Genomic DNA, 24,432 nt, shown 5'->3' on the forward strand with positions numbered 1-24,432 from the left:
CCACAACCTGCCCCATCTCCCTCCTTCTGCCCTCCTCCAGGGCATAAATGCCAACAAGGAGGTGACAGGCCTGCGGGCACAGACTCTGAAGCCACACCCGAGCCCTCCCTCCAGGACACGCAAAGAGTCCTGCACCCTGCTCCCTCCCAACACTCCTAATGGATCCACCACCCAGCTCACGTCTCCTGGTCTGGACACGGCGTTCTCACCCCAGACACCCTCAGATTCCCGGTCAAGTTCAGATGCTCAAATCCACCCCGATCCCTCCCCATCCGTAACCCTGCTATAAAGGGCATAGCATCGTCAGGTGTGACACCTGTCCAAGGGCCCTGGAGTCCTCAGTGTGACTGCCACTCCCTTCCTAGGACTCCACCCCAGGACCAAGCCCAACCGTGGGAAAGGGCCTCACGCTCCGAACCAGACACGGCTGGACAGTGCCATTCACCAAGCCACTCCACTCACTGCACAGTTTCCCTCACTCTCTCTAGAAGCCCCAAGCAAAGCCCACTTCAGAGCCAGATTCGCCCAACACTTGTCATCACAAATCCAGGCACCCTTGCGTGACCATGTCCTGGGGGAATGCAGACCCAAACCAGCACTCAAGCCCTGGCCCCCGAAAGCCACCCGCACCCGCTGACCTCCTTGGTGTAGCCCATGGCCTTCAGGACAGAGTGATTCAAGGTCTCCAGGGAGGCCAGGACGTCCTCGTAGTCCCCCATGTGGTCCACAAAGTAATCTGGGGGAAGGGAAGGCAGGGGTCAAAGGTCATAGGAGGATCATGGCCCTCCCCATGGGTCCTCCCACCAATCCCGTCTGTGCCCCTCATTCATTGCCTCTCCCCAGGCCCCTCCCCTCCCAAAAAACACACCCCACCCAAGCCTCGGTCCCTGCACAGCCAGCACCTACCACACAGCTCCTTGGTGTCCACATGGCTGCAGAGAGAGAATGAGAGGGACTCAGGGACTAGCCTGTGACGTGCCTCCCGCCCTCCTTCCCTCCCTGGCGAGCACAGCCTAGTGCAGCTGGCAAAACACCTCCCGGGCCTCTTCTCTTTTCATCCTATGCGCTGGCACCGTGACCCCGGCTTCACAGATGCGGGAACAGCAGGTGAAGAATGGCGCCCCCTCCAGAGGGTTCCACGTCTGTGCATCTGTCTGACCCCCTCACCATGCTTCCCCACCGCTTTCCTCTCCCAAAGCCTGCCCACCACACATCAGGAGCAGATGGGGCTAAACCGGGGGCTGGCAAGAGGGAGGGGAATAGCCCATGGCTATTACAGGCTGTCAACAAAACTCTCACGCGACGCACTGCCCCGGACATCCCTGCCTGCTGGGTCCTGGGCTCTGCTGGGGGTGCGGGTGGCCCTCCTTGCTCTCACTCTAGGCCTGGGATCCTCCTGTCCTTCCTCAGAGGAGGCCGAGCACGAGAAGGCCACCCACGCCGGGGAAGGCGCAGGCGGCAGCCTCGGAACGCAGGCACGGTGGGGCGGTGTGCTGGCGGCGGACGCCCAGGGACCCGAGCTTTGTGTAGGTCCTGATAACCTTCCCTTTCTGGGCCCCAGTTCCCTCCCTGAGACACGCCGGCCTACAGAGTGTGCCGGCTTCATCGAGAGGCTTCTGGGAAAAGGCTCTGCAAACTCTGTCTTGGAGGTTCCCCCAATCCGCATCACCTGGTGAAAAGTTCCGACAAGTCCTGCAGAAACGAAGCCTGCTTAATGGTGCTCAAAGTAGCATTTCACCGACCTTTCTGAGCCGTGTGAACGGTTTTGGGTAGAAAACCTGTTTAGCATCCCAAGGAGGGGATGTTTACAGCTCACACTCTGGGGAACGTTGGAAAGAAAACACCCAAAGGTCTTTAGAGGTCTGGTCTTTGCTAGTGGGAAGTCCGCCCGCCCGCACTCACATACGCTCTCCAGTGCCGCCTCCTCCCAGACCCAGCTGCGCGAATGAGGATGAATAATCGACAGGCACCTGCCGCAGCCCTTTCAAGCTCCCCGGGGCGCTGCAGGAACTGCTCAGAACCTCCATCTCGCTCCGGAAACAAAGCCCTCCCCTGGAGCCTGCGGCAGGAAGCCGTTTCTTTCAAGGGGCCTTTCCCCCTCCGCCTGCCCCACCCCGGCTCCCAGGACGCTCCGCCCCACCTCTGGCCCCAGGCGGCCCCGCGCTGTGTCCCTTGCCAACGGGCCTGGTGGCAGCTCCTCGTCCAGACCATCTCTAGCCTGTCACAGGGGACCCCGGCTTATCAAATCTGCTCCAAACAGCCCCGAGGAACTCAGGTGTGGAGTGGAGAAGGGGGCTCGGGCCTCATCCCGCCTGGGGATCACTCGGAGAGGGCAAGGCTGGAGTTCAGGTTGGGGAGGGTCGGGTACGTGTGAGTAGAATGCGTACTTTGCACTTGATTTAGGGATTTAGAGTTTTAGGTCTGGGGCCGGAGTTTGGGATTGATTGAGACACAGGTTAGTGTTCTGGCTGGGTTGGAGAAACGGTGATTAGGTACAGGGTGAGAATGGGAGTTCAGGTCAGAGTGAAGATCAGTTTGGTTTAAGACGGGATCCGGTGAGGATGAGAATCACAGAGCTCGTGTTGGGACCGGGGATAAGCACAAGGCGCTGGGGTCAGAACTAGGTCGAGGGGGCTCATCTCTCCCTTTCGTTATCCGGTGTATATTCTGCAAATCTAGGGTCTCTCCCAGCTTCGCCATGTGTGCTCAGAAAAGACAAACACTTGCCAACGCAGTATCAACCTATCCACTCCCCAGATCGCCCCGGCCAGTCGGGGCCAAACAGATGGGACTTCTGGATTAGCAGGTTTGGGGACTTTGAGGTCTCCGTGCCTCCAGGGGAGTGGGCGGTGGAGACTGGCCACTGCAAGAGAAGGGAAACGCTGCCTCCCGGCCCCAGCCCCCACCCCCCAGGACTTAGCTCACTTGGTATTGTCGGAGTCGATGGTGTGGAAGAGACCCTCTAGTTCTTTCTCGTTGAGGACGCCATCTGCAAAGAAGAGCTGGAACTCCTCCAAGGATAACTTCCCGTCATCTGCGAGGAAGGGGTGGGGGGAGAGCAGCTGGTGTCTAACAGATGGGACATCCCCAGACCCAGACAATTCCCAAATCAACAGGGAAACTCCAGCCAGGTAATCCCCGCCTGCCCCGCTAATTCCCAAACTAGCAGATAAACCCCAGCTCAGATCATCCCTGCCGGTGCCGCTAATCCAAATTAACCAGCAAACTCCAGTTCACAGAGATCACAGACTCATCTAGCTGATTCCCAAACCAACAGACCAACACCATTTACAGATAATCCCCAAACCAGCAACTGCTGGGGCTCATTAAGCCCCGCAGTCAACAAGTAGGTAGAGCACACCTGAGCCTGTCAGGCAACCTCCTCTCCCAGTCACCTGACCACCTGGAGGCAGTCTGATGACCATTCTCTTTTGGTTCCAAAAGCCCAGATAACCTCCGCACACTTTAATCATCTCCGCCTCAGCACCCAGGTCCTGATTCTGGGGAGGGAATGACCCCCCTCCACTCTGCCTTCACAGGGTCTGACGTGAGCCCGCTACCAACGGTGGCACTCACCGGGCCAAGGATGCAGCCCTGAGGATGCCAAACCCCGGGGGAGGTGGTGCCAGGCCTGGGGCTCTGGGGTGGGGAGGGGCTGGGCTCTGGACGAGGGGCCCTCACAGCTGACATACCTGTCCCAACGCTTCCCTCCCCGTCTCACCTCTTCGGCCTCCACTTGCGGTTGCCCTGGGTACCAGCACCCGCTGGGGAAGTTCTCATGGGTTGGGGGCAGCTGGGCCCCTGAGAGAGAGGCTCCCAGCAGAACTCCAGCGACTCCCCAAGCTTCCAGCCTCCGCTCCTCCCATCTGGGCTCTCCCGCTCAGTGCACCCACCTCCCCATCCCATCCCGGAAGCCACAACCCCCTCCTCACTGATCTTAGACCGCTTCCTGCTCCTCCTTAAAGGGGCCGCATCTGTGGGAGACAGCGGAGGTCAGGGAAACGGGTGAGCCCCAGCCCCTCTCTGCAGACCCCCTTCATTACTTCCGGCAAGTCTGCAGTCAAAGCCCTCGAGAGCCCACATGGCACGTTGTGTGGATTAGAAAGAAACGTGCTTCCTGATGGGGGTGGTGAGGAGATGCAGTACAGCATCAGAGCACGTGAGGGGAGGGCCGTGCAGGCTGGATCTGAGGCCCTCAATTCTCTCAAGTAGCTGCCCTTGAGCAGGGTACAATCCGCCCAATCAGACACGGCATACCTACTTGGACCCAGGCAGAAGCCACTCGTACATTTTAAAGGCTCTGGAGCTTCTATCTCTGCTGCCAACAGCTCTGCAGGGACTCAAAGTAGGGCAACTTTGAGTAGGGAGAGGGAGATCCTCACGCCTTGCGCTGGGCTCCGCCCCGCCCGTGTTGAGAAGGGCAATATGGGAGAGTGGGCACGGGCTTGCACGTGGGGGGCTGGGGCAATGTCCAGTGTGCCTCCAACTTCCTGTCTCAGGTGCTCAGGTTTGTTTTGTTTTCTCTTGTTTTCTCGGCCTTGCCCGCACAGCACGCGGGATCTTAGCTCCCCGACCAGGGATCGAGCCTGCGCTCCCCGCAGTGGAAGCTCAGAGTCCTAACCACTGAACCACCAGGGAATTCTCCCGGCTCATGTTTTAATGTCACAGACGGGAGAATGAATTTCTGACTTTCAAAACCCAGAGTCCCCCCAAATCAAAACAATCCCCCCCCACTCACACATAAAGACCCAGAAACCAACCATAAACAGCACGATACCAGCTGTGACATACATAAATGCTAAGTTATGGCTCTGTGTCTTCTGTGAAAGAGGACAGTTTCCAGGTTTCCTTTAACAAGACTGATGATGACCCAGGAGCCAGGGAGCGGAACCAGGGCAGACACACAGGCTCTGTGTGTTCACGCATCTGGTCCTCACAATGCCCCACGACATAGGTATACCATCACCTCCAGTTTACAGAGCAGAGAGGCACGGAGCAGTTATGGGACTTGCCCTGGTCCCTCAGCGGGAGGTCGAACCCAGGCCACCTGGCTCCTGAGTCCATGCTCCCAACCCAACCTGGGGCAGGGTCTTGTGTCGAGACCCCCAGCCACAGGGCTAGATGGAAAAGCCGAAGCCAAGTCTGGATTCAGTGGAAGCGTGCTGTGATCGATTAGTCACGTCTGCCACGGGCACGGCACCATCCCCGCCACCATCTCCTTCCGCGAAGCCAGGCACCGCCATCCAGTCTGCACTCAGGAGAACAGGCAGAGAGAGGCCCGCCAGGCCTCCTGAGCACAAAGGCTTCTCGGTGACATTTAGCTTGAAAGTCCCACCACAGCCCTACTGAACCCAGATCAGCTAATGAGGGAAGCAACATCTATCTGCCAGGGCCTCTGTCCAATTAGAGGAGCGAGAGGGCCTAGCACCTCCAGGACCCCCCCGAGCGGGCCCCTTTGCAGGTGTCCTCACTAATTAGCATGAGCTCAGCCTCTGTTGCAGTGACCTTTCAAATGCCAGGAGTCCGCCAGTCTCCCTGTTCCCTGGAGGAAACGCAGTCTGGCACCCACCCCTCCACCCTTCCAGGTCCTACACCCCAAGCTCCCCGGCAGGCACCCCACTCTCCGCCTCCCCGCGGGGGCCACGCCCAGTCTCCAGCTCCACCTCCACGAAGACGCCTCTGTCCTGGGAGCCACCAGGCCAGGCCAGGCCAGGCCAGCCCGAGCCGAAGCCCTTGTTCCTGTGATCCCTAAGGCCGATTCCACTCCAACCCGTGGCCTGGGGCCGCGGCAGGCATCTTGCTTCCGTGGACAACTGGGGCGGAGCCAGCATCCATTCCCTGCCCACACGATGTTGGCAGACTGGGCTGGGCTCAATCAGAACCGCCCGCTCTGCTCCCCAACTGAGAATCTGCCATCTTTGACTTGTCCTCCCTGAGCCTTGATTTTTGGCACCTGTAGAAAAGGGGGGGTGATGCTTCTTCTCCCACTAGGAGCCCAGGGAACGTCAGAGGAGGTCTGTTAACGTCTTGGTGCCTAATAGATGCTCCACAGCTGCGGGCAGTCTCCACCAGATGGTGAACGCCCCGTGAAGCACGGGGCGAGAATCAAACACTTGTTGACAAACCAAGGCCCGTTTTCCGAGGCACTCAATGCTCGTCAGCTGATGTGAGGACTCGCTGGCTCCTTGCAGCATGCCAAGACCCGAGCTTCACCCCACCCCCCATGACAGCCCCTCGAAGCGGGTACTAGTATGATTATCCCCACGTACAGATGGGGACACTGAGACCCTGCGAGTTTGGTGACTGGCCTGAGGTCACAGGGCCGGGAGGCGGCTGAGCCCTGGCAGCTCCTGCAGCAAAGCGGGGGCCCTACCTCCTTCTCACCAGCCCGGGAAGCTTCCTGGGAACCAGAATCACACGCCCCATTAACCCTGGTGACAACCCCCCACGGCCACTGGTGCCGGCCGGGAAAACTAGGGCCCCAGGGGCACGAGTGGGCTTGGGCTCAGCCTCTGTGGGGACCGCAGGAGCAAAGTCGAGGGTCCCCGCAGCTGTGCTCAGGGGGCGGAAACACGGCCTCTGATGGGCCGGGGTGCAGGGGGGCGGGGGATGAGCAACGAGGATGAAACCCCATCTGTGCCTGAAGGGAGACCAGGGCGCCAGCCACGCACCCACACAGACCCACACACACTGCAAAGGCTCCTGCAGAGCTAACCACCAGGAAGACACACAGACACACACACCCAACTCCACACACACACACTTGGTATGTACAGCAACAGTTGGAGACGGCCATTCAACCCTCATGTGCACACACTCTCAAAAGCATGAATGGTGACGCACAGCCAGACCCACACGGCTGCATCCCAGGGACACACACACCGCACTCCCAGCGGTGAATGAGTCCGTCACCTGTAAGCCAGCAGCTGTTTACCAAGGACCTACTGTGTGCCGGGTCCATGACAGGGACAAGCCCAAATACCTCCCTGGAAAAACCTCGTCATCTGCTGAGGGGCGTGACCAACACACGGTGATGACCTCAGGCCGTCTGCACATTAGAAGGTAGAGAGAGGCCCCCCAAACCCCCTTCTCTAGTCTCTGACGCTGTCCAGGCCGCGATGCCACGACGATTTCTTGAGTGCCACTCAAGTCCCCCCACCGCGTCCCTCTCCTTCCTCCATAGGGAATTACTCCATCTGATGGTCCTGTATCCCAAGAGGCCTGGGAGGGGCCACCGTCACACCCAGGGATGGTGGGTGAGAGAGGGAGACCCCTGGGCACTAGCTTCCAGCCCAGGGCTGTTCCCCAAGGTCTCACGCTCTACCCCCAACACAGTGAGGGGGCAGCTCAATGGTAACTCCCAGGGTCAGGAGGGAGGGGTGCTGGGGCCCAGGGGAGTGCTGCCATCTTGGCCTCCAGCCCACGCACGAGAGGGCCTGGGACCTGAAGGCCCCGGGGGAGTGGGCAAGCGATGGGCCATCTGTTCCCCACTCCTTCCCCAGCACGGGCCTTGATACTTAATTAGTATTTTCTCAATGGATGACTAAATCAACACTGAGCACTGCCTGCTTCTCTTTTAAAAAGTTCACCACCCATCTCCTCCCTGCATTTCCCCAACAGCCCAGGGAAGCAGACAGGTTATGTGTTATCACCCCACTTTACAGATGGCAAAACTGAGGCCTGGAGAGGGGCTGTGCCTTGGTTAAAGTCCACAGAGAGTTGCTTCCGGCCCAAGAATAATGACTATGGTATTAATACAAACGCTCTCTGTGGCCACTGTGAGGTTCAGGTGTGCCTTGGTAAACCTTGTTATCTTCTGACCCCTGCCTTCCAGAAAGGTCCAGGGTGGAACATCTCCAGCAAGTCAGGAGAAGTGGAGTGTCCTGAATTCACTGGCCACGACAACGTGCTCACTTTGTTCGGGAAGCCGCGTGAAGTGGGGAAATCTGCTGGGGTCCGCAGCAGAGCTTCGACTGTCTTCATGCAGCTGGGTGACCCCGGGCAAGTCACAGAACCTCTCTGGGCCGCTACGGAGTTGACAGAATGGGGGCAACAGCACTGACTGTATCAGGTGGCTTTGAGGAGGAGGTGTGCCAGGGCCTGGGAAGGGCCTGCAGTGAGGCTAGGGGCTTCCTGGGCCCCCGCCTGGGTTGCTCTGGTCCAGCCCAGCTGCATGAGATTAAAGTACATCAAGCATTTACCACGGGCAAGGCATCACAGCATCACCAGCACCTGCTCTCTGAATCCGCACGGCTCCCCTACTAAGTAGGAACTATGGGGAGTGTCATTGTAAGATGGGGAAACTGAGGAACAGAGCAGAGCCAGGATTCAGAGTCCTGCACTCCCAACCGGAAAGAGTCAGGTCCTCATTCAGGGGACAGCCTGGGAGGGAAACTCACCATTTTTGTCCGCACGGCGGAAAATCTGCAGAGAAGAGAGGTCGAATCAGCGCTGGCCCGGAAGGGGCAGGCTCTGACCACCGCCCCCAACCCCAGGTGGTCCTGGGGAAGCTGGGCCCCCTTCTCCCTCCCCGGGGAGGACACCCTGGCTGGGATCCAGGGGTGGGAGGGTGTTTCAGGCAGAGGTCCTCCCGCTGCCTGCACGGAAGCAGCTGCCCACTCTCCCTTCTGTGCCGGCAGCCTGCCCACGGCCACGCTGACACACGCACACGTGCGCGTGGACATACGCTCACAGCCATCACGTGCTTGCGTGTGTGCTTCCAGAGCTGTGGGTCTGTGGGCTGCACGCACTGTCGGACGCTCAGTCGCACACTCAGAATTCCTGTCCCATGGATGCAGCCACTCGCCTTATACCTCCCCCCTCCAGGACCCCTTGGGAGCCTGGTTTCCTCCAGGGAGGTTGGGTTAAGTCTGAACAGAGGTGTCTGCTAAGGGAACCTCGAGGCCTGATGACTGCATCAGCCAGGGCAGAACTGGATTATTTTGGGGGATGGGGGAGTGGGTAGGAGCAGGCTGCCAGGAGCTCAGAAATCTAGGTGCAGATGCAAGGTTCCGGCTGCCACGGGAAGGGGAAGAGGGGGGAGGGGGGAGGGGGGAGGGGGAGCCCAATCCCCTCCAGCCTCAGCTGAAACCAGGTAACTCCTCCTCCTGGTGTTTTTGAGACCTAGTAAGCCTTGCTGATGGAAGGAGGAGAGGGAGGCACGGCCCCTGTGGGTGATCATCACACCTTCAAGGACAGAGCCCCCTAGTCCCCTCCCTCCAAGCAACGGGGCAGGCATCCATCATCAAGCACAAACCAAAGCAGCAGCTCAGGAAGGCTTCTCAAACATCTCCCCTTCCTTTAGCTGAACCCTGAGTCCTGGGCACGGGGCAGTAGCCACTGTGGCTGAGGCAGAAAAGGGAGCAGTTATCAGAACCCCAGCCTGAGCACCCCACACGCCTGCTCCTGACTGCAAGGTTCCCGGAGGCGGGGGTCCCACCGTCAGGTGCCCGTGCCGGTGTGAGCGTTAAACAAGTGGCTGACATGACCACGTGATGTGGCCCCCATGCCTGCTCATCACCCCATTTCACAGATGAGGAAATGGAGGCTCAGAGCCAGCTCACGGCCAGCATGTGAGGACTCCAGAGCCCACCTCCAGTCCTGTGAGGACCAGGAGAGGTCTGGACAGGTCTTCCCTGCAAGGGCGGCCCAGGACTTTCAGCTGTGAACGCTGCTGGGGCTTTGAGAGGGTCCAGCTGTGCAAGTGCGTGTCGGGCTGTGTGTGAGCCTGTTTCGGGGGGCACTGAGCCACAGGCACTCACAGCACAGATCCCCCTTCCCTGCCCAGCCCTTTCCGCCCAGAGCCAGCTATGGGCTCCAGGAGGAAGGGGAGAGCGGAAATCCACGCTACCCCCACTCACAACGATGTGTGATACACACACACACACACACACACACACACACACACACCCTCTCCCAGAACCCCACGATGCACAAGCGAGGCACCCCAGCCCGCGGTCACCCACCACACAGGACACCCTCACTGGGACATGCACACCCCACTGCCATGCTGCCCCTTGGGGGGGCAAAGCTCCCTCCACCTGCCCCCAGCACTCTACAGGGGACGTCCATCCTGTAGAATCTCCCTCCTACGGTGGGGAGTGGGTGGGAGGGAGAGGTGGGGCAATTTGGGCCCCGGAGAGGATGGATGGGGGTGAGGAGAGGGAGGGAGGGTGGGGAAGGGAATGACGGGGCTCAGAGTGGATGGGGGTCCCCAGAGGGGTCCAGGCTCAGGGAGGACGGGGGATGGCTCCGCCTCTGCTGACAGGAGAGGGGACGACAGAGGTGCGGAGGGGGCCTCACTTAAAGAGGTGGTGCCTGGGGGAAGGGCATTTAGGGTAGAGAATACAAGGGCTTAGGGTCTACAGCCAGGACAAGAAAGGAGGCCCCCGACCTAAGGAGTGTGCGTGTGTGCGTGTGTGTGTGTGTGTTGGGGGGAGGTGGTCTTAGAAAAGCAACGACTGGGGCAGGAATCGGGATGGAGAGGAGGAGGGGGCCGGAAGCGGTCAGAGGCTCCCGTCCCGGGAAGGGATGGGGGTAAAGGATGAAGTGCCAAGCTGGGAAAAAGATGAGGGTTTGGCCAGAACAAAAGTAGGGGGGCGGTGGCCGGGTCGAGGGGCTCCAGGCTCCCGGCTCTGAAAACGTGCAGATCCCCAGAAGTGGAGGGAGGGGACGGGAGAAAGGGGGTCGTCCCGGTCCAGGAACGAGACAGGATTGGCACGGAGACCCGCCGGGAGGTAGAGGGGCAGGGGGCCGCGCTCTGGGACGCGGAGGGGCCGGTGCGGGTCCTGCTCCGGGCCGCCGAGCGGGAGGGGCCGGGGGGTCCGTACCCAGGGAGAAGGGGGCCTCGCGGGTCCCGGCGGGGACGGAGGAGGGCGGCCTCGGGGTCGCCCTCGTGGGAGGAGGGGGCTCGGGGTCCCGGCCGGCGCGTACTCACGTCCAGGATGACCGCGGTGCCCCCGCGCGGCGAGGCGGGGCCCGGGCTGGGGCCGGGGTCCGCGGCGGGGACGGCGGGGGCCAGCGGCGCCCGGGGCTCGCCCATCCTGGCGCCCACCCAGCGCAGCAGCCCGCCCAGCGCCCGGCCCTGCGGCGGCGGCTCCCGGAGCAGCCTGTGCGCGCCGGCCCTGCACAGGCGCGCCGCCCGCTCGCACATCGCGCCGCGCCCGCTGCCGCCACCGCCCGGAAGCCCGCCGACCCCCGCCCGGCCCGCGGACCGCCCCCGCACGACCCCCTCCCCGGCGCCGCCCGCGCGCCCCGCCCTCCCTCCCTCCCTCTGCCCCCGCGGCCGCGGCCGCGAGGGGACGGCCGGCGCCGGGGGACGGGAGTGGGGGGAGGGGGCCGCTCCGCCCGGACCCCGAGCCACGTGCCCCGTGGCCACAGCCCCCACCCCCCGCGGCCGGGCGCGGCGGCAGGGCGCTACCCAACAGGCGCGGGGTCCTGGGGGGGTCTGGCTGCAGGGGTGCGTCCCTGGGGGCTGCCCCCCTCCGAAAGTCTCCCGCTGTCCTCTCTCCGGAAGGTGCCCCGCCCCGCCCCGCCTTGGCACCGCCGCAGGGGCCGGAGCGCGGTGTCCGGCGAGCCCGGAGCGCCCTCTGCCGGCTCCGGCTCCGGGTATCAGCGCCCACGCACGGGGGTCTCCCCCACCACTCCGCTGGTACCCACTCTTCCCTTCCTCCCGGTGCACGCCCGGTGAGACCTCACCCGCCCGTTAAACAACGCCCAGAACCAGTCTTCACCCTGGAACACCCTCTTCCCCTCCCTCCCCGCATCCATCCACCCACCGACCCAAAGAATTAAACAAGCACCTGCTAGGTGCTAGGCCTGGTGCTGGCACTGGGTTCCAAGGACAGGGAAAACAGAAGATTTCCTTGGCCTCCTGGAGCTTACATCCAAGTGGGCGGAGCCAGATACTGGAATGATTACACGGATGAATGAACAATTAAAACTGAACTATTATGAAGCGGTGGCACCTTGGGCCACGAGAGGGGAATTTGCCTTAAGGCCACAGAGGGGCATGTGTCAGAAGAGGCTTCCTACAGGAAATGATCCTTATGCTCTGAGAGTGGAAGGAAGACGAGTTAAGAGAGGAGGGGAAAGTGCCCTCTGCTAGAGACTATCCTGTGCAAAGGCCCTGTGGCAGGTGCAAGTGTGGGGAACATGCAGGACAGACTGAAAGGAGACAGTGTGGCTGGAGGGAGAGTGGGAGAGGGTGGGACTAGACTGGAGGGGTGGGCGGAGCAGGAAAGCCTCGCCAGCACCCATTCCTCAAACACAGCTGCTGTCTCCTCTGCTCTCACTAAGCTGCCCTTCCTCTTGGGGCACCATCCATTGACTCCCAACCCCCCAGCCCAAGAACCTTCTCCCACTAGGCCCTGTCCTTCTCCCCCCGCCCCCACTCCCCAGCTCCCAGAGCAGGTCCTGGGCACCTGGCCCCCTCCCCAAGCACAGAGTCCTCAGACACAGGAGTGCAGGCAGGCGCTGGTTTTATTTGGGACCCAATTCTGGAAAGAGCAGGGCCTGGGGTCCTGCTGGCTCGGTGCTCAGCTGGTCCCGGTGCTCCCAGCTCACACCAGCAGCTTTCACCCCCAATTACAGGTCTGGGCCTACCCTGTCCTGTGGTCACTGTTTCCACCCTGGTCTGAGTCCTGGCAGCCTGGGTTTCTCACTCTTCACCTGAGAGGGCTGTTGCATGGGCTCGTGGCCGCTCCTGTCTCCTGCCAGGAGAGGCCCCCTTCCATCACTGGGGCATCTTGGGATGGGCTCTGCATCCAGCAGGGCCATGGTGCTCTCCCCTCCTCTTTAGGGCCTGGGTGCAAGGATGCCAGGCCAGGTGCTAGGGCGGCTTCCTGGCCTCCTTCCTCAGCAGGGAGCTGGCCACAGCCAGGGCCCCGCCCTGCACAAACCTCACAAAGTTGTCCCCGGCCAGTGGCCCCACGGCGTACAGGCCCTCCTGGTGGATGCTCTGGTAGGTGAAGGGGTCCACGTCAATGGGGTTCCTCTTGGCGCTCAGTGGCTGGTTGGGGTCCATGGCGAGGTCAGCGCCTGCCCCCGGGAGGAAGGACAGATCAGGGTGGGAGCCGATGAGGACCAGCACCAGGGCAATGCCAAAGACCTTCTGGAGGCCCTGGGGGTCCCGGAACACAGCCTGGCGGTCCTCCTTGAAGAGCAGCAGCTGGTGCTCAGGGAGGCTCCGGTAGCCCTCGTAGGGGCTGGGCGACAGGATGGACCGCTCCCGCATCATCTGGTGCACCTTGTGGTACTCAGGGTACAGCATCTTGGGCAGCTGGTTGAACACCAGGCCGGGGTCGTCCACGGACCGGCGGAAGGCGTGGATCACAGGGATGTTGTAGTGGCGGGCGTAGAGGACCGCGTCGGCCGCCGACAGTCCCGCCCCGATGATGAGGACGGGGTCTGAGGCTGGGGACATGGTGCCTGCCCGCGTGGCTGCCTCCAGGGCCGACAGATCATGATGGACGAAGGGCAGGGCCTCCCCGGGGATGCCCAGCCGGGCTGGGCTGTCAGACGTGCCAGTGGCCAAGACCACGTTGCGGGCGCATAGGGAGAAGGGCTGCTGGCTCCGGTCCTCGGCGGTCACGAAGCCGTTCACCTGGAAGAGGGGGCTGGGGTCCCGGGCCCCGGGGCCGCTGGGCTCGGGCGTCCCCCGCTCCACGGCCGTGACCACGGCGCCAGACACGAAATTGTGGCTCAGGCCCTTCTTGATCACGTAGTCGCTGTAGTAGTGGGCCATGTCCCCGGCCGTGGCCCGGCTGTTGCGAAGACCTCTGCGGGGAAGGACGAGGGAGGGAGAGTGTCACAGAGCGGACTGCGGGGGAGATGCACCACCCAGACGTGTAGGACTTGGTTAAGCGGTTTAACCTCTCGGAGCCTCAGTCTCCTCTTCTGTAAAATGGAGCTGATAAGGGTGCCTCATTAGGGTGGGGTTCCGAGTGTGGCCTCCGGTGCCAGATGGCCTGGGTTCAAATCCTGGCTCTGCCACCAGTGAGCTCTGGGCCTGGAACCCTCTGCCTGGGCTCCTCCTTTGCAAAATGAGGATGACCGTGGTGACAGCACCCGTTCCCTGCCATTGTTGAGAGGGTTAGATAATACGAATGAAGAATTTAGAATAGATCCTGACAGGCAGTAAGTGACATGAGGTCGGCCACTATTGTTCCTTCAAAGGACTAAATAATATTTTACATAAGTGTGGTAGGATTCCGTCTTTATAAAGTTCAGAAACAGACAAAACTAATCTACAGAGTTCGAGGTCAAGCAAGTGGCTATCTCTTAGGAAGCGGGTGATGGCTGGGAGGGGTCTGAGGGGGCTTCTGGGGACAGGGGATCTGTTTTCTGAGTCTGGGGGGCTGAAGCGCAGGTGTATCCACTCTGAGAAATTTCACCCACCTGTGGGCATATGAACTGTGTAGTTTTCTGTGTGTCCCTGTATTTCAGTAAACAAGTTGGTTAAAGAATAACCCATGTAAAGCACTTAGCATAGTCCTTAGCCCACACAGTAGCAGCAGCGACTATTATTATGATATTACTATTATTGTTGTTGTTGTTATTTCTATCGCTATTATTGCAACCCCTTCCGGGGCCATGACTAGGGCCAGTGTTGCCAGTGGGTGACGCACAGACTTTGACATCATCTCAGCTCCTCCCTGTAGCTACCTGGGTGACCTTAGGTGAGTTACTTTCCCTGACTTGTGGACACATTGTTACGGATTAACTCACTTGAAGGGAATCCTCTGTGACACGCCTTCAATACAACCCATGATTGCAGTGTGAGCTCAGAGCACATTCCCTAAGGCCGCTCCAGCCAACCCAACTCGTTAGTCTGCTCCTGAAACTGGAAGTCTGGAATCCATGCCTGTGGGCTGGTCATTTCCCCTCCTCTGTTTTAGTAAAAATTGTTTTAAAGGACCGTCCTCAGAAGATGTTCCATCCGGGGTTCTTGATAATAATGGCACATTGGAAAGAATGAAAGCTCCATGACTGGAAAGTGGTTTAGGAACCGTGGCAGCACCACGAGGCCGGGAGGGCATCTGTTGTGGCTTTTGGCTCCAACATCTAAGCACAAGGCTGGGTATGGAGGAATTAGTGGAGATGCTCACCATCTCTTGGGAGTATAAGTGGCCATGGGAAAGGATGGTTGCAAACACTGTGTAATGGCCCTGTGAAGTCCTCATGACATAATGTAACATTTTAAGAGTCCGATAGAAAAGGGTATGTCCACAAGTTAAATTTACGTTCCCATCTGTCTGTTAACACATCACTACACCAGCCTGGATGTCTTCCTATCAAATTTTCAGGGACAAAAAGTCTTTGCGTCCAAGGGACAGACAGTGAGCCCCGGAGGGGCGGAAACCGAGCTGCCAGAGAGGCCGACTGCCTCCTCGGTGGGGACAACAGGCCCCCTGTCACAGCCCCGAGGGCGGAGGAAATGTACAAGGGCGAGCCGGGGCTAGAATTTATCTATTCAGTGATTCTGCTGTCTCTCTGGGGTGGAGAGAAGTGTGCAGTGTGGTCATTATGGAGCAGGAAACCGGATGGGGAGAGAACCCCCCGAGATGCGGCAGTGCTAGGTAGGGGTCAGTTGTTTTCCTTTTCTCAATTTTCAGTTTTCTATAGTATGGTTATGTTTCTAATGCAGGAACATTTTTTAAAAAAACTGCATCCTATTAGCTGACCTAGACAAAAAGAGTCTGTTCCAGGCCAGGCTCAGAATAATGGGAGGCCAGAGGACTGGGAGCCTGGGCCGGAGGCTCCGGGGCAGGGCGTGGGGGGCAGGGGCCAGCTGTCACCCTCGCCTTAGAGCCTGGGATGCTACAAGGAGGCCAGGTCGAGGTCGTGCGGCAGGAGCACTGGACAGGGAGTCCTAGGTGAACGCAGCTCTGCTGCTCACTCCCCGTGTGGTCCTGGGCAAGTCCGTTCCCCAGCCGAGCCTCAGCTTATCCCCTGGAGTAAGAGGAAGGGCGGGCTAGCTGAGCCCCGAAGCCCTCTGGCTCCCAGTCCAATGTCGGGTCGGGCCCAGGTCTTCCCTGCCCACCTTGGGCTTTCCAGGGCAGCCCCACCTTCGCTTTCTGCATATCCAGTCCTTGACCTGCAGGTCCGGGAGCCCCATCCAATCGCCTTGGCTCAGGGTCACCATGGAGCCTTCAATGGACTGGGAGGAAAGGAGACCAAAGTCCAGGCTTCTGCTGGGCCCCAATCCACTCAGGGCTGGAGGACAGGGCAGGGCAGGCGAGGGGTGGGGGGAGGGGGAGGTGACTAGGGAAAGGTGGGAAATGGAAGCGTCCTAACCCAAGTTAGGGAGGAGGAGGGACCCTCCCTCCCGGGACCCTCCCCCCCTCCCCCTCCCCAAGACTTCATGTAGATTTGGCTCAAGTCCCCTCACCCCGTCTGGGCCCCACTCACATGCCAGGCCCCCCCTGGCAGGTTCCGGCCCAGGACCAGGTGGGGGATGGCTCGCTCCTTCTGGTGCTTCCAGGTGAGGACAGACTCCACGTTGCCCCCAAAGTCTGTGTCTGGGCGCAGGAGGGCATCAAACAGCAGGGCCACAGGGCTTTGGCACCGGCCTTCAAGGCCTTCGGACAGGTAATCCAGGTCCTGGGCGGGGGGACACAAGTCAGAGGGCCCGCTGGAGGAAGGACACCTGGTCCTGCCTTTCCACCCTAACATCAGGGTGTCAGATAAGCTTGGGAAATGCTGCCTCTCAAAAGGAGATCGTGCACATCAGCAAATTAAATGCTCTGACAAGTCCCGCAGCTGTCATTTACCCGTTTAATTTTGCCAAAGCCAGTGTCTCTCAGATTTACTGGAGCAGGGACATTTTTCTCTGCATGTTATACTGAGGGACGGCTGTCCTGTAGAACAGCGGTCCCCAACATTTTTGGCACCAGGGACCGGTTTCGTGGAAGACACTTTTTCCACAGACGAGGGTGGGGCGGAGGGGGATGGTTTAGGCGGTAATGTGAGCGATGGGGAGCGATGGGGAGAGGCAGATGAAGCTTCTCTTCGCTTGCCTGCCGCTCACCTCCTGCTGTGTGGCCCAGGTTGGGTGGGGGGGTCCCCCGCAGGGGAAACCCCTGCTGTAGAAGGCATTCTGAAAAACGCCTATCTAGACCCAATGCCAACTTCCTTCCTCACCCACCAGCTTGACGCTGGGAGGGGCCCAGGAGGATGGATGCTGCCTGAAGTGGGGGGCGGACACTGAGTGGCCTCCTGGAAGGCGAGGGGCGTGGAGGGGAGACTGGTGAGCCCTCCTGAGCAGGGGCTGGTGGACCTGCAATGTCTAGGGCAGGGGCTCTCAGCTGTGGCACAACTGGCATTTGGGCTGGATAATTCTTTGTGGCGGGGCCTGTCCTGTGCATCTAGGATGTTTAGCAGCATCCCTGGCCTCGACCCTCTACGCCTGTGGTGTCACCACTCTGGTCGTGACAACGGAAACTGTCTCCGGGTGGCCAAGTGTCCCCAGGGGGAGCAAAACCACCCCTGGGTTTAGAAGCACTGGTCTAGGGGAGGAGGCGCAAGCTGATGCGGTGTTTGTAAGTCTTCGAAGACAGCTGTGATTCCTCTTCCCCAGTTTCTGTGGCTGATTTGGTGGTCTCTCACACGTTTGGTCTTATGTCTCATAAATGCATCCTTTTTTTTTTTTTTTTTTTTTTTTATAAATTTATTTATTTATTTATTTATGTTTGGCCGTGTTGGGTCTTCGTTTGTGTGCGAGGGCTTTCTCCAGTTGCGGCGAGCGGGGGCCACTCTTCATCGCGGTGCGCGGGCCTCTCACTGTCGCGGCCTCTCCCGTTGCGGAGCACAGGCTCCAGACGCAGAGCACAGGCTCCAGACGCGCAGGCTCAGTAGTTGTGGCTCACGGGCCTAGTTGCTCCGCGGCATGTGGGATCCTCCCGGACCGGGGCACGAACCCGTGTCCTCTGCATTGGCAGGCGGACTCCCAACCACTGCGCCACCAGGGAAGCCCCTCATAAATGCATCCTTTTGATTTTTGCCTGGGAGAGTTTTCCCGCAATGGGGGTGTCCCTCCCACCCGGAGCTCAAGCCCACCTGGTCCACGATGGAGACCCCTGGCGCCTCGGTGAGCTTCCTCTGCAGCACGGGGTGCGGGTGGATGGCATCTGGCTTCACGTAGGGGCTGTAGCCCGAGAGCAGGTAGGACAGGCAGATGCCCGAGGGACCATTGCCTGGGGAGAGAGGGTGGGGTCAGAGGGCGGCGCTTTTGAGCACGAGAGACCACCACCACCGAGGGCTTTGGTCTCGATCTGTCTCATTCATCGATTTGCTCTTCATGCATAAAAATAAAAATAGAACACTTATTAGCACTATACCACTTTAACAACAATAAAGTTGTGGAGATAACTGCTGACATTTACTGAGTGCTTACTATGTGTCAAGCTTTGCGTCAAGTGATTTTAATAACAACGAAATAATAAGAAACTGACAGCCGCTGCTGCTGTACCAGGCCCCTCCATAGCCCCGAGCGCACTGAGCCAGACACATACCACTTTTCCTCCTTTTCTACTTGAGGACGCTGGGGCACAGAGAGGTTAACTGACTTGCCTGTGGTCACACAGCGGCATGACTGAGATCCTGAGATTACTGAGAACTGACAGTGGGGTCAGGTCGGTCAGAAGGATGTGTAAAATATTACAGCACAGATGGCTACGTGCTCTGGGGGTGATCTCGGGGGCCAAGCAAGGGTGCTCAGGGTGGGCGCTAAGCCACCTGTGGGGCTGGCTGCCCCCAGGTCTGGATGAATCGCACTGCTTATCCGAGGCACTTCTTGGGCAATTAACCTCATGACATCACTCCTATTCTTCTCTGTCTTTCCCCTGTCTTATGTTATGCTGTTCTCAGTCTTACTCATATGGAGACAGCTATTCAGACAAACCCTATGAAATCGCCGAGGCTCAACTGTTTTTAACATACAAAAATGGCCATTTCATGTGGTTCGACCTGCCGTTTGCCCGGAGGGAGGGGCCCTCTGTCCCCCATTTGTGCAGACCTGACGGCAGGACCACATGCTTCGGCTGTGTCCCCGTCACTCAGGCAGCAGGCACAGGGAAAGCACAGGACGGGGCGCAGGCACAGAACCCGTCCCCCGACCCCCCCGCCCCGCCCCTACTGCGCAGCCTCTGCAGAGCACCCTGCCCTTGCCTCGAGGGTTCTGGGAAGGGCTACTCAGACGGTGTTTTATAAATTGCTGAGCACAGCACTGGGCACAGAGTGACCGCTCCAGGCCCTGCCCGCTCCTGACCTCCAACCCTTGGGGCTCAGTGCAGCCCCTCCCCCACCCTGGGCGGCACTCACCGATGATGACGACCGGGAGGGGCTCTGAGCCGCTGGCACCAAGGTGGTCCTTCCACCCGTTGCTCATGGCTGTGGCTCTCGGGGGGGCTCGGGGCTGGCAGCAACCTGGGGGCACAGGGGAGGAGGTGAGCCGGGGTGTCATGCAGTCACTTCCCAGCTGCAGGGTGACCTCCTGTGGCCCTCAGGATCAAGTCCAAGGTCCTCCCTGAGTCTTATCAGGATGACACTCCCCTCTCATATCTGCTATACTCTGAACAGGTCCAATTATGCAGGGCTCTCTCCCCCAGCCTGGTCACCGCCTCTCTCTGAGCCTCACTCCACACTCCCCATCTCATCAGGGGCAGTAACTGTCCTCGAAGCTTATTCAGCTTCCATGAGGCCTCCTCTGCCCAACTGGGGGCAAGCCCTGCCCAGCACTTCTGTGACGGCCACAGCCCTCACCCCACAATCCAGCCCTCGGGTCTTCAGTGGACCCGGCCCTGGAGAGGCACTTCTGAGCTGGCGACCTCTCTGGGTCTCAGTTTCCTCATCTGTAAAATGGGAATAATAATCGTCTCTACCCCATGGGGTTGTTGGAGGGGGGGACACAGGTACTGTACGTGAAGCACCTGCCTCGAGAAAACGGGCCACCGGGAAGACACCAGAGCTCACTGTCTCCTCCAGGGGCTGGGCTAGAACAGGTGGACATGCAGAAAGCACGGAAGCCTGAGCCCCTTGGTTTGGGGAGAAATGCATGCAAACCTGCTTGTCTCTGGAGCGCCAGCGCCCCCTGCTGGCCACAAGCCCAAATCACTCAGAGAGACCCAAACCCCGTTCTTAGGGCTGCAGGTGCCTGAGGAGGGTCCAGACCCACCTTCTCCACATCCCCCCAACCGAGCTAACGGGGGCCCTGGCCTCACCCACTGTCCAGCAGCCCTGCTGTCCTGACCACCACAGGGCAACATGCACACGAGCGTGTGAGGAGCAGGCAGGCACTTAGCACTTTCTATGTCCCAGGTACTTGACATGTTTTTTCTCATGTCCTCCTCACAGTGACCCTATGCAGAAAGCACTGTTGGTGCTATTATCCCACTTCACAGATGGGTAAACTGGGGCTCGGAGAAGTCGCACAAGTTGCTCAGTATCACGCAGCTGACTTTTGAATCCAGGGATAACGGTGCCGAGGCTTTGCCTGAATGCACCGTGCACGCTGCCTGCCCTGTCCCCAGGGAGACATGGGGCTGGTAGCAAGTAAAGGGGTGAATGGGGGGGCACAGAGCCAGACCACCCAGAGCAGCCAGGGATGGGGGCCCGGCATCGCTGGCCTTCAGGATTCTTCCAGAAAAGACTGAAATCTGGATTTTTAATGTGAATTCTCTGATTTGGAAAAGTGGGCAACTAAGTCACATTTTTTGAAAATCTTCAACAGGCTGGTGAAACACAACCGAGGCCAGCGTATGACCTCTGATGTGCGCAGAGTGACAGCAACACCAGCGTCCACCGCTGGGCAGGTCCCAAGCAGAGGGACGAGGGACAGCCGCCTAGACAGGCTGGTGGGAGGACCTGGGTGTCACTCCCACAGCAACAACAGTGGACCTTCGCACAGCACTTTACAGTTTGCGAGGAGAGAAGCTTGCACCTGAGCCATAGCATCTGGGCCTCTCGGGCACCCTGAGAGGTGGGCGGCGTCACCGCCATCTGGCAGGTGAGGAAAGGGACGCTCAGAGGGTGAAGGGTGTCTCCAGTGTCACACAGGGGGATGTGACATTTAAGGACCCCCTCCCCAGTGCCCTCAGGTCCCCTGAGAATGGCCTTCCTCACCTCAGCTGGGGCCTGGGCTGGGAAAGCCTCCTCCTCCCGTCTTGGTGAGCCCCGTGTTCCCCATCAGGGACCATATGGCTCTCTCCACGCCTGGTTCCCTGCAGAGGCCCAGGCTGTCTGCCTGGGAGGAGGATTCCGGGGTGACACCACTGCCACTGCCAACAACGACACAGAATGACCAACATTTCCATACTTCCATGGAGTTAGCCAGGTGCCAGGCATGCTCTAAACACTTGATGCACGTTAACTAACTTAATCCGCATTTAGCTGCGTTGTTATAAGGACTCTCGCAATCACTCTCGTGTTACAGATGGGGAAACTGAGGCCCAGCGAGCTTCTCACAGCCCTGTATGGTTTGCGAGGAGTTTGCCCCAGCTTGCGCAGGCCGAGCTGGGTTTGAGCCCAGGATGGCCTGTTCCAGAGCCTTCTCTGTGCCCCCTGAGCTGGAGTGACAGTGTGACAGTGTGTGACAGAGGCCCCTCCTACCCGGCGGAGTGTAGCACGCGTATCCATCCCTGCTCCCCCTGCTGCTCTGTCCCAGCGCTGGTGTCGGGGGAGGGAGGCCAGGCGGCCAATGCTCGCAGCTGGGAGGGCACAGTTTCTCACTAACCACCGGCCGCTGGGTGTGCCTGGTGGCCCTGGGGAGGAGGGCTGTGGTTCCCAGAACTCTTCCTCCTGGTTCCTTCAAACAGCCCCAGGGCCCTGCACTGCACATCCTCACTGCCCCCAGGAATAGCACCAACGGGACGCAGGTGATGTCCTTGCAAGACGCTCCTTCTGCATCGGCTCCTTTAATCCTCATGGAGCCCACTTTACAGTCCGGAAAACTGAGGCTCAGGGAGGTAAGGCCATGCCCCCGAGGTCACAGAGCCAGGGGGTCATGAAACTAGTTTGTTCACCGAGGGCTCAGACCACCTGGACACCCCATAGCCCCGCACAATGGGTGCCAACCTGTCCCCAGCGCCCACGGAGTGCCCACCCTGGGCCAAGTCCTTTACTTGAAGCTTCAGTAAAGGACTGAGGATCCCAGCCCCTTTGAATCCTCCCAGCGCCAGTAAGGAGGGTACTTGCAGAAGCCCCCATTTACCGATGAGGAATCAGAACTGACTGCCCCCTTTTCACGCTTCCCGGAGGCAAAGGGGCCCCATTTACCACCAGAGCTTTTGGACTCCAAGTCCAGTGCTCGTTGCCAGAAGCTTCTGGATGCCACGCACATGAGGTCACCACCCAGAGGCTGACCTGAGAGGTTACTTCCTGTGCAGCGATACAGCCCCAAGTCCTGAGACAAAGCTCTCAAAACCTCGGAAGAACGCATGCTGCCAACTTTCATTTGAAAGTTTAACTTCCCATTTCTTCTATGCTTTTTAGTTTTGTGGGGTTGGAATGGTCAGTTTTTAATGCGAACGTTTTGTTGGAGTCCCTCTGGTTGGAGATGGCAAATGTCCACTGAAAAAAGTTAACATTGAAAACTCATTCAAGTTCACAAGAGAAAAGCAGCCTAAAAGAAATGGGAATAACTGCACCTTCCAAGGTGCAATTATTTTCTTTCTTTCTTTGGAGTTTGCAGCATTGGAACTTCTAGGGTTATCAAAGCTTGAAACTACTCTAAGACTTGGGGCACCTGTATGGCTACATTTACTGAGTACCTGTGGTGGCTTTTTGCTCATTTCACTTTAATGACAACCCCCCACCCCTCTGCCCCGTGGGTTTTCTTATCCAGATTGCCCAGAGGGAAAAACTGGGGTCAGGAGGGAGCAGGTGTCTTTCCCAGGAATGTTGGAGACCGCGCCCCCGAGCCCAAATCCTGCCCCTTGATACCTGTCAGAGGCCGGGTGAGTGCCCTCTGAGGAAAACAGCATGACAACAGTGCCACCAAGAAAGTGGCAGGGGGAGGATGAGGAGGCGCTCTGTCAGCCCAAGTGCCAGCAGCTGCCAGTCGCCAGGGTGACGCCTCAACGCTGGCGCGCGCCCCGTGGCACCACCTCCCCCCGGAGCCTCCCCCATCTGGAGCCCCAAGAGCTCCGAGGCTCCCCAGACCCTCTGGGACCCCTCATTCTCGGCACCCCGAACCCTCCTGGGAGAAGCCAGGTCCCCGGGACCCTGGGGCGGGAGCCGAGGGCAGGTGCCTGGGACCTCTGTCCCCTGCAAGCAGGAGAGGCGGGGTCCCGGAGGGCAGCACCCAGCCTGCCTGTGTGACCCAGTGGCCTCGGGGCGCCGGGCAACCTGCCCGGGCTGGCCACACCTCTCTTTCCTGCCCAGAGCAGCATCACGTGGGCTGGGGTGTACTCCAAGCGGGCAGGGCAGCTGTCAGCTGAGGGTGCCAGGCACCTGGAGATGGGCACGGCCGGGAGGGGCGAGGGAGGACCCTGGGGTGGGGGGCATCATGCTGGTCCAGGGAGCCTGCGTGGCTCCAGGGCCCCGTGGCCACCCCTGCCTGGGAGGGACTAGCTTCTCCCACCGCCCCCCCCATGCCTCGCCTGGGCCACTCACCTGATGGGCAGGGGTCGAGGACACTCGTAAGCCTGGCCTGGTCAGGCACTAGGAGAACCAGGGGTCACGGTGCCGGCCGAGGGAGCAGGACACCCATTACCCCGTGGGGATCCAAGAGGCTATGAGAGGCCGGGAAGCGAGGGTATTTCACGAGTTGGGAGGAGGCGGGTGGTGGGCGGGGCCAGGAAAATCACTTTCATAAGCGTGAGTCAGCAGGGGCCCCTGGATGAATGAACTTGCACACTTGAGGGAGGGCGGTCACGTTGCCAGCTCCGGGGCACGGCCTTAAAGGGCCCCTACCCGGGGCGGGGGGTTGGGGGGTGGGGCCGGTCCATGGTAGGGTGGGGCCCGGTCGTGGCCAGGCTGAGCCAACCTGGCCTTTCCCCTTAGGGAGGCGGAGACAGTCCTGCCCAACGTACAGTCAAGGCGGCCCCTTTAAGTAGAGAAAGAAGTCCTGGTGCCCTCATTCCACCTGGTTCTATGTGGTGTCTTCCCGCTTCTCCCCTCCCTCTCCCTCCCCGCAATAGAAAGTCCTCTGGCACCAGCCCAGAGCAGGCTGGGAACCCAGCTGTCACTTCCTGGGCAGGCTGCCTCAGTTTCCTTATCTGAGAATGGGGCTAAGTAATCACTCTCCCTCCTGGGTGGTCGGGGCGTTTCAGGGATGTCATTCTTGGTGACCGTGCCTAAAACATGGTTCATGTCTTCTTTTCTTCGTTATTTTTTCTCTTTAGCCTGTAGCATTGCGTGCCTCACATTTTGCCGATTCTTACTCATTTTATTATTTTATCGTCTCTCTGCCCAAACCAGGATGTGGGTTCTGAG

The 24,432-nt window shown here is 59.6% G+C and overlaps 2 protein-coding genes across 9 annotated transcripts in view; both read right to left on the minus strand.

Annotated features, from left to right (window-relative positions):
• NECAB2 (N-terminal EF-hand calcium binding protein 2) overlaps window positions 1-11,227 on the minus strand; it is a 42,525-nt gene extending 31,298 nt beyond the window's left edge. Inside the window, exons 1-6 of one of the 3 annotated variants that reach the window (XM_082366894.1) lie at window positions 10,937-11,225; window positions 8,400-8,424; window positions 3,933-3,974; window positions 2,926-3,034; window positions 907-932; window positions 639-736 (exon numbers count right to left, since the gene is read on the minus strand). In XM_082366894.1, the coding sequence (XP_082223020.1) occupies window positions 639-736; window positions 907-932; window positions 2,926-3,034; window positions 3,933-3,974; window positions 8,400-8,424; window positions 10,937-11,152 (516 nt within the window). In that variant the 5' untranslated portion in view covers window positions 11,153-11,225. Of the gene's footprint in view, window positions 1-638; window positions 737-906; window positions 933-2,925; window positions 3,035-3,932; window positions 3,975-8,399; window positions 8,425-10,936 lie in introns of all 3 variants that reach the window. The other 2 variants (XM_082366893.1, XM_082366895.1) reach the window with 2 other exon arrangements.
• A 1,235-nt stretch (window positions 11,228-12,462) lies between these two features.
• The window catches only part of OSGIN1 (oxidative stress induced growth inhibitor 1), a 54,842-nt gene continuing 42,872 nt past the window's right edge, over window positions 12,463-24,432 (minus strand). For 2 of the 6 annotated variants that reach the window (XM_082366884.1, XM_082366887.1), the window contains exons 2-6: window positions 19,321-19,425; window positions 18,058-18,194; window positions 16,411-16,602; window positions 16,068-16,159; window positions 12,463-13,778 (exon numbers count right to left, since the gene is read on the minus strand). In XM_082366884.1, the coding sequence (XP_082223010.1) occupies window positions 12,830-13,778; window positions 16,068-16,159; window positions 16,411-16,602; window positions 18,058-18,194; window positions 19,321-19,387 (1,437 nt within the window). In that variant the 5' untranslated portion in view covers window positions 19,388-19,425 and the 3' untranslated portion in view covers window positions 12,463-12,829. Of the gene's footprint in view, window positions 13,779-16,067; window positions 16,160-16,410; window positions 16,603-18,057; window positions 18,195-19,320; window positions 19,426-21,120; window positions 21,276-23,610; window positions 23,769-24,432 lie in introns of those variants that run through there. The other 4 variants (XM_082366883.1, XM_082366882.1, XM_082366886.1 and 1 more) reach the window with 4 other exon arrangements.

Source organism: Balaenoptera borealis (assembly GCF_965194805.1).
Source record: "Balaenoptera borealis genome assembly, chromosome: 19".
NCBI lineage: Eukaryota > Metazoa > Chordata > Mammalia > Artiodactyla > Balaenopteridae > Balaenoptera > Balaenoptera borealis.